Genomic DNA, 9723 nt, shown 5'->3' with positions numbered 1-9723 from the left:
GAACAAACAAGGAGACACACAGACGTTTCTATAGTGGAAATTAGGTGTCTCGTCAATATCAGTCTCAGGAGCCATGGGGATTTCATTCGTTGGATACTTTGCTTTCATCTTCTTTCTTCTTACTCTGATGAAGGCCAAGGCCAGTCCTGCATACAGCTCAGTCCTGTCTTCTGATCTGACAGACTTAAAGGTGAGAGACTCAGTAGCATTAATGTGGTTATAAAGAACATGATTCAGAAGAAGGAATGAAAATATAATGTAAAGTGTGGATTAAAAAAAGAGAATATAGGACTCCAGCAGGAAAAAATATTGCATGCTCTGTATTCTATTTTACAGATACATTAAAGGGCACTATTAAATATTAACAGGAACTACCTATTAAAAATTTAACCCCCTTTAGAGTTTATTAGTTGGCTTCATTCATGTAACGCTTTTCTCCATAATTAGCAGGGATGCTTTTGAATCCCACCTAATACATGTGGTCTTAGCAAGTTCAGCTATTAAAAAAAGTTAATCAAATTAAAATTCATTCAAAGAACATAAAGAATACATTATAATGCCTACAATTAATGTTTGCAAGTGATGCTACGCACACACTCTATAAAAACAGATGCACACTAAATTTGTAATTATATATATATATTGGAACAACATACGTGAGTTATCCTTATTCACTTTTTTTTTGAGTTTAGATCCACTTTGTCAATTTGCAGTGCCCTTCTGAGCACCTTTGCAATTTACATGAATTTTTAGCCATTTCTGAGATACAGATTTGGCCTGTGAATAGCAGGCTTTTGGTTAAATACAGTAGTTCCACGGTTCAGAAACCAGTATTTATAAAAAAAAACTAAAAAAAACTAAAACTGAAACTGTGCTCTAATTAAGATTATATTAGTTTTATATTTATGTTTAGATTCATATTAATTACTTACATTTTTGGAGAGCAGCCAAGATATGTTTTAGGGGGATATGTAATAAAAGGCACTAAGTAGTAAGCAGTAACCCATAGCAACCAATCAGAAGTTAGCATTTACTGGTCACCTGTTTAAAATCAAACATCTTATTGGTTGCTATGTTTTTTTGCTCCTGGGCAAACTTAGTGCCTTTTATTACATATATACTTTTAATCACATATGGGGGTTCATGTTTTATATAACCACATTAAACAATAAAAATAATGCAGACAACTCTCCTCATATCCAGCAACCACGCTTTTGCACCAGTCATAAAGTCACTGAAATGACTGTATCGCTAGTCAGATTGGCATTTATTGGGAAGTCAATTTGCAATTGATGTATGCACAATTATACATAATTACCTGACATAGATTCACACAGGCACACTGTAAATAACATAAATCCTAGCAGCTCCAAACAGTTCATCTGTAAATATTAAAGAGATACTGACACCAGTCTTTGAATGCTATTTATAATTTTGCCATAAAAGTATTTGCAGATGCTTTTACATTACCCATCTGATCCTCCGTGTTCCTCTAGGAGGAGGTTGTCATATTTGTGCAGAAGGAGTCCGTTAACATTAGAAACTGTAACTGACAGGTTAAGAAGGGACAGTCAGGTTGGCAAAACAGTCAGGTTTAGGAACTAAAGTAACAATTACTTACAAAAGCAGAACTATCAGCGAAAAACAATCAACATGACCTATAGGTAACTTCACTTTAAGTGATGGCCTAACAACACTGGAGTAACCAAAGTTGGGATACTGTGTTATTTACACATATTAAGAATTCAGAAATGTAGCAATACAACGCTTAAGGATCTTTACAAAAAAATTAAGAAGCTATACTGTACATCATCTGGCTGAAAATAGTAAGGCCATGGATAATTTTATCTCCCTGTTTTAAACAGGGAGATAAAATTATCCATGGCCTTAGGTGGGCTGTTTCTGGCTTGCCCAGGTTGTATAATTTCTGTATCATCAGTCCAGAATTACTCCAATGTAGGGTTTTCCCTCGGATTAGGGCTATGTAGATTGCAGCTTGAGATACATACAGGAGATGGCATGAAGGGCTGGATGAGAAAGGCCTATAACATTTGATGGGGTTTTTTTTGCAATTATTTAAATCAACATAGACATCTGAAAATTTGTTGTTTATACACTGTTATAATTTGCAGAAGTTTATAATATTCATATTTGGAAGTGTTTACTAGTATAACAGTTCACATTATACACCAAATACAATTTTGCACTCCTAAAATATTTTATAATAATAAGAGCTTAATAGTTATTGAATTAAATTCTTCACAGTAATTACCACATTTTATTCAGCTTGGTTGTTGGAAAATGATAGTAGTAGCTACATTTTAGAATAAAAGATAATTTTCTCAACAGTTCACATAACCACATTTTTTTTCCGTAGAATATTCTGGATCGCCTGCAGAAGAACCAATGGCCCCATCCCAAGATTTATTTGCTCAGAATTATGATGCTGCCGACTCTTCTAACGCTGCTCCTTCCTGGACCGGAGAGGCTATAAAACCCCAATCTGAGATTATATACAACAAAGGGTCTTCCTGGGAAACACCTGATAAGTTATCACGACTCAAAAGCAAGCTAAGAGAGCTTTTGAATTCACCAAGGAGTTTAAGAAGGTCCTCAGACTGCTTTGGAGGACGCATTGACAAAATTGGAGCCCAGAGTGGCATGGGTTGCAACAGCCACAGGGTGAGCAACAAATCTATTGTTTGATTGATTATTTTGCATGTAGTTCTCAGAAAAATACATTGAAAAAGAAATTTGTAACATAAATTGAATGGAAACTCATTATTGAAAAGAAGATTAGAAACTCAGAAAAATACATTAAAAGAGAAATTTGTAACATAAATTGAATGGAAACTCATTATTGAAAAGAAGATTAGAAAATAAGAAAATATTTTTTTATTAGGACAATACTTTTCACAGTATCAAATGAATCAGCATTGTAGCACTTATGAAGGGGCAAAAATTCGCCAGCGATGGCTTCGCAGGCAGTGCAACACTTCACCATCTGAAAATTTGCTCAGACAACGCTAATTCACTAGCATGCAAAGTTGCGCCCAGGGCGCCGAATTCTGGCGAAGTAGCGCTGGCATTAATTCGGCAAGCAGAACGAATTTGTGCTAGCGTTGGCTAATTTGCATACGGTGAGAAGTTAAAGTTGAATGGACGTATATGTTGCAGCAAATACATTACATTAAACAAGCCCAGGGAAGCGTAATAAAAGAAAATAGAGTTGTTATATTGCCATATGTTAGGAAATGTAGGGGGAAGCCGGTTACCCCCCAAAAAATTTACACTCTTTTGCAGCCTACCATCCTGAAAAAAAGGAAAAGACGCCGGCGTTTTTTGGGACTTTTTTCAAAATTTTCAACTAAATTTTGAGGAAGTCCTATCTACTCTATTGCATTTCGCCTGTTACATCACATCTTACATCAAATCTTAATGAATTTGTGCAGTTACGTCCCTTCACCAGAGCGCAACTTCGCCTGCTGATTGAGTGCGAATGAGAGCTAGCATCTATCTCTTTCACTAGCGAAGTTACGTCTGCGTCCGTTACTAAATCTGCGAAGTACCAAAATGACGTTACGCAGGTGAATTATCGGCACTTCGCCCTTTTGTAAATTTCAACCTATGTATTGATAAATTTTAACTGTTTTGCCAACCTGGCTTTCTGTTTTCAACCTGTAAATTAGAATTATTAATACTACAGGACTGCTGCTGCACAAATATGGCAGCCCCCCAATAGAAATTTGGTGGATATGATCAGTAATAGCATGAGGAAATACTTTTATTGCAAAATTATAAAGCTCATGCAAAGACAATGTTATGATATATTTAAAAAAAAAAAATGGTTTAATTTCAGGTGTCAGTATATCTTTCATAATACCACAAATTGGTTATATTTACATTGTAAATATTAAAATAGATTTTAGTCAACTGAACCATAGCCAGGTTTGTATCGATCAACTTGGACTATAAGGGGCACATTTACTAAGCTCGAGTGAAGGATTCGAAGTTAAAAAACTTCGAATTTCGAAGTATTTTTTTGGGTACTTCGACCATCGAATAGGCTACTATGACCTTCGACTACGACTTTGATTGGAACGATTGGAACTAAAAATCGTTCGACTATTCAACCATTCAATAGTCGAAGTACTGTCTCTTTAAAAAAAACTTCTACTACCTACTTCGCCACTTTAAACCTACCGAGCTTCAATGTTAGCCTATGGGGACCTTCCCCATAAGGTTTCTAAGCTTTTTTTGATCAAAGGAAAATCCTTCGATCAATGCATTAAAATCCTTCGAATCGTTGATTTCGAAAGATTTAATTGTTCGATGGAACGGTCTGTCCTTCGATCGTTCGATCGAAGTATTTGCGGTAAATCCTTCGACTTCGATATTCGAAGGATTTTACTTCGAGGGTCGACTATCTAGGGTTAAATAACCCTCGATATTCGACCCTTAGTAAATGTGCCCCTAAGTGTATCAAAATGTTCAACTTTAGTTTACACTGGTATTAGAGTTGTACATTCATCACTGGAAACAACTTCACGCTTGTCCTCTGTCATAAGTTAAAACTAAATTAAATATAAACATCTCATGTTAGATAGAAGAATGCAATGTCCGCAAGGATAGCAATAAATAAATGGAAGGCGAGATTGTGATGACAAATATATTTAAATCTAAGAATTTTTTCACACCTCTTCTGCATACATGTTTATAAAGCAATACTTTTTTACCAATCTTATATTTATAAATATGCTAAGCAATGGTTAAGTAAACTGAGGATTTTTTATTCAATGCAAGAATTTTATTCCATTGCAGTAAATTTTGGTGTATATATTATTAGGTAGCTATTCAAACAATGCATTCTTCCTTAGAATAAGCAGTTTACCAAATCATTAATGCAGTGTGTGCAAAAAAAAAACAAAAAAAAACAAAGCACAAGAAGTAGAGATGCAGAAGCATAAATATACATGACTTAGCTGACTGATGTAGCCTTCTTAGTGTGACAGTGACAGTCTAACACAAACAGCTATGACCCCTTCACAACACAAACTAAAACAGCATTGTCTGTGAACTTCTGTCACTCTCCTGTTTAGAACCCAGTTAGGTGAGGCTTGAGTATACACATTCCTTAAATAAGGGCCTCGAGAGCTTGATTGATGTTCCTCTGTTAGTTTAAAAGTAAATTAAATGAAGCCAAACTAAAAACTGTTTTTCTTAAATAGTTTTGAAGAAAACAACCAGAAGACTGAAGAGTCCTCTTCTGCAATGACTGGTCTATGTGTTATGAAATCGGACACAAAAGAATCATTTATGGCACCATGCACCAAGTTCACATTTGCTGAAATGTTTGTCTAAACAAATTTTCTACATTTGTTTCTAAATTCGTTTTTACCAGATAACTCACATGATTACAGAGTCATTGAGATTGGGAAAACACTCCTGAATGAAGAAGTTAATACATAACAGAATTGATATGTTATAGTCAGGACTTTGGACAGCATGCTACATTACTCTGTGTTTTGTTGTGTAGAACAAAATAAATTAAATTTGTAACTTAAATGCTTCAAGATTTCTCAGGACTGTGTTCATCATGGCACTTCTTTTGTCAATAGTGTTTTAAAAAATGCTTCTTTGTCAATACAGTTATGGGACCTGTTATCCAGCATGCTCGGGACCTGGGGCTTTCGGGATAACGGATGTTTCTGTACACATTGGACACATTGTCCACTGGAACATCATGTAAACAAAATTTTAATTATTTGAATAAAATGGAGTCAATGGGAAACAGTCATATCGTAATTCGGAGCTTTCTGGATAATGGGTTTCCTGATAGCAGATCCCATACATGTGCTAGAAAATCATGTAAACATGAAATAAACCCAATAGATTAATTATATCTTAGTTTGGATCGTGTATGATGTACTGTACAATTATTAGAGAGTAAAAGGAAATCATTTTTCAAAATTTGGATTATTTGGATAAAACGTAGTCTATGAGAGATGGCCATTCCATAATTCGGTGCTTTCTGGATAATGGGTTTCCGGATAACTGATCCCACATGTTCACCTTAGAATTAACTTTCAGTATGATAAATACTGCAGTGTTCTAAAACAATTGGCAATGTGATCTTATTTTTTGTCTAGTAAAATGAACGTCTGCAAGATAAAAAAGGAACTTTTGGTATAATGCAAAAAAGGAAGATAAAGGGATTGTGTTTTATTAGATAAGATATATTAGATTAGATAATCAATAATGAAAAACCTAAGAATGCTTTCTGGTTGCTGGGCATTCTGTCATGAACATTCAGTGGGATTCCAGACTAAAGTGCATCACTGAAGAAAATGAAACCCCTCCAAAATATGTGAAATGTGAGTTGTCCACTACAGCTCTCACCAAATTGCTATCATCTTCCATGGCATTTGCCATGAACAAAAGCTGGTGGGGCATGGACACATGGAACAACACAGACTGGTGTGTAATTTTTAGACAGGTGTGTAATTATTAGTTGTAAGGCTGATTAAGGGGGGAGTATTGTGGTACTTGGTAGAGAGCAATTTAATACGGAGGTGTTTTGACAGTTAAACACCCCTGGGCATTATACTAAAATCAGGTATGACCCAACCACCAGCATTAAAAAACAAATAAATTTGATGGTAGAGGAAGGATAGTTGAATTGAATAGGTGACATTGAGAAAGAATGACAACCCGAGGGTCCCAGTTCTATATACTCTACCTAAAGTACATAAGACTCTAGAAAACCCCCCTGGGAAGCCTATAGTTTCAGGTATAGGTTCAGTACTAGAACCTGTCGGTGTTTGTGGATCACTTCCTGCAAAGTGAAGTATTGAAAATCAGTGTATGCCTGAGGGACACCACAGATTTTCTATGCAGGCTTAATGAGTTGGATGTATTACCTTCAGAAGTTATTTTATGTGGAATAGACATCAAGAATTTCTATACTTCTATCCCACATAATGAAGGTTTGTATAGAAGAAGTGCTATTGGAAACTAACCTGCAAAATCGATTGCTTAAATATGGTATTAACTAAAAACGATTTTACTTTTGAGAATTACTACTGGCAAACACAGGGCACGCCAATGGGTGCTACGGTCGCACCCTAATTTGCTAACCTGTTTGTGCACTATTTGGAAAAAAGGTTATTTTTGGAGAAGGAACCATATTGTACGCACATACTTAGATACTTTAGATTTGTGGGCGATATGCTTCTGCTCTGAAATGGCTCCATCGGCGAACTGGAGAACATGATGAAGGATGCAAATTTAAATCACAAGACCAATAAATTTACATATGAATGTTCCCAATCTGAATTGAACTTCCTAGATATCAAAATCAGCCTGAACACATGTAAACTGTGCACTAATCTGTATAGAAAGTCCATACACAAAAATAACCTGCTCTACGCCAAAAGCTTCCATAACTCTAAGGGGAAGCGAGCCATACCAAAAGGGCAGTTTGTGAGGGCTAAAAAATATCCTCTTTCCCTGATGGCTACATAGAGGAAGAAAGAAACTTACTGAAAAGTTTATAGAGAAAGGCTACAAACATACTGTGGTTAATAAAGCTATATAGGAAGTTGAAATCCTTCCACGTGAAAGCCTACTAGCTAAAAGAACAAAAAAATGCAGCCTGACATGAAACATTTAACCAATACAGTGACATAACAGAGAAAGTGGTAAAGAAATATTGGCCCCTGATCCAATCTGATAAGAAGTTTGGACACTTATTTACACAACCACCTCTGTTTGCTATAAACATGTCCGTACTTTAAAAGATATGCTATGTCCCTCTGACACAAGTCATAAAAATGCATGGTTACGTTGGACAGACAAAGAGAAAGGTCAAAAAAAGGATACAAGACACAAGGGGTATATCAGAAACTTCTATATGCCTATTCAACATTAATATGCCTATTGAGTGCTCTCCTCATTTTTCAATAATTTCTTGTTCTTTTTGGGTCTAAGGGCCGCAGACAGTTTGTCGGGTGACCCCCGAACACTGAATTTTAAGCCACAGTACACTGTGAAGACAATGAAGCATGGTGGCACAAGCATCATGATATGGGGATGTTATTTATACTATGGTGTTGGACCTATTTATCACATATCACATATCAGGGATCATGGGTCAGTTTCAATACATCAAAATACTTGAAGAGATAATGTTGCCTCATGCTGAGGAGGAAATGCCCTTGAAATTTCTGTTTCAACGGCACAGAAGAATTGGGGATTGTAACAGGTGCCAGAAGTTGGTCGACTCCATGCAACACAGATGTGCAGCAGTTCTCAGAAACAATGGTTATATAACTAAATATTAGTTCAGTGATTCAGTGATTCAAAGGAAAGCAAAATCGTAAAACTATTTTCAGTTTATACAGTGAATGTTTGAGTTTGTAAAGAAGAATGCAGGCACTACTATTTGTGGAACAGCCTAATATTCCCTTCACTTTCTGTAAAGAAATAGCACAAATGTGATCCATTTTTCTCTATCTTATGATTTAGAATAGAATGTCCAGTGTTCCCATGGCAGTTGTTTATGGAAATAAAATCTATTATAAGTATTTTGAGCTTTGTTCACTTTTTATAGACACTGCTATTATTCTAAACACACCTGTAACTGGTCAGCAATTTCAAATGAACAAATGACAAACTGCATGGCTGCATTGTTGCTGCATGGCTGGGCAAGAGACAATGTTAGGCTGAGGTAGCGGAAAATGACACCAAGACCAAACTGATGTCAGTCGGACCAGACCTTAGTTAAAAAGGGCCAAGCAATATGTTTAGTTTATGTGGGATTAGCAATGCCATGTTGTGGAGCAGGTGACTCAGTATTACTATTTGTATCCTATTTGTTCCTTGGAAAACTAGCAGCAATTTAGCACCATACACAACTATAATAGTGTGACTGTTTAGGGAGTTTTTGCATGTACACATTTGATTAATGCCAGTTGCCCATTGCATTAATCAGTACTATCCGAGAGACCAATGGTCTAAAGCAGTGATCCCCAACCAGTAGCTCGTTAGCAAAATGTTGCTCTCCAAGCCTTTGGATGTTGCTCTGTGTCCTCAAAGCAGGTTCTTATTTTTGAATTACAGGCGTGGACGCAAGTTTTAATTGCATAAAAACGAAGTATAGTTCTAAGTAGAGCCTCCTGTAGGCTATCAGTCCACATAGGGGCTACCAAATAGCCAATTACAGCCCTTATTTGGCATACCAGGGGACTTTTTTATGCTTGTGTTGCTCCCCAGCTCTTTTTACATGTCAGTGAGGCTCACGGTTCAAAAAAGTTGGGGACCCCTGGTCTAAAGGAACAACACTTCTGTGCCCCTGTGAATGTGACCGTGCATCCCCTTGGCCCTGGTTTAACCCCTCAAGTGCCAGCAGAATTTGACATTTTGGTTACGCGAAATGCCAGACGTTTTTGAAACATTTTGTGCTCTCTCGCTCAGGGGCATTTTCTGAGGGGAAACCTATAGTTTACCTAGGAAAACTATACATTGTTTTTTTTGTGAGAACCTGAGCTTTCTAAATCTGCCTGAGTTTTCATGTATTTCCACCTCTGCAAAAAGATTTATAGCCCTAAATACCAAAAAAAAAAAAAAAAATTAACAATTTCTATTTTTCATAGTATATGAATTTATATCAGAAAAATATTTCATTTTATGCATGAAAATCCAACTTATGTGGAAAGCCTTATG

General features: G+C 36.2%; 1 protein-coding gene across 1 annotated transcript; it reads left to right on the top strand.

Moving 5' to 3' along the window:
* Nucleotides 1-13: 13 nt before the first annotated feature.
* On the top strand, nucleotides 14-5565 carry nppa.S (natriuretic peptide A S homeolog; the record flags this gene model as incomplete). The annotated part of the gene is given in 4 exon segments (NM_001096918.1): nucleotides 14-190; nucleotides 2378-2390; nucleotides 2393-2682; nucleotides 5229-5565. Coding segments are annotated over 4 exon segments (426 nt in total). The 3' UTR covers nucleotides 5235-5565.
* Between the last annotated feature and the right edge of the window lie 4158 nt (nucleotides 5566-9723).

The sequence above is a fragment of the Xenopus laevis genome, chromosome 7S, assembly GCF_017654675.1.
Source record: "Xenopus laevis strain J_2021 chromosome 7S, Xenopus_laevis_v10.1, whole genome shotgun sequence".
Taxonomy (NCBI): Eukaryota; Metazoa; Chordata; class Amphibia; order Anura; family Pipidae; genus Xenopus; species Xenopus laevis.
This window is presented reverse-complemented; position numbering and strand designations above follow the sequence as displayed.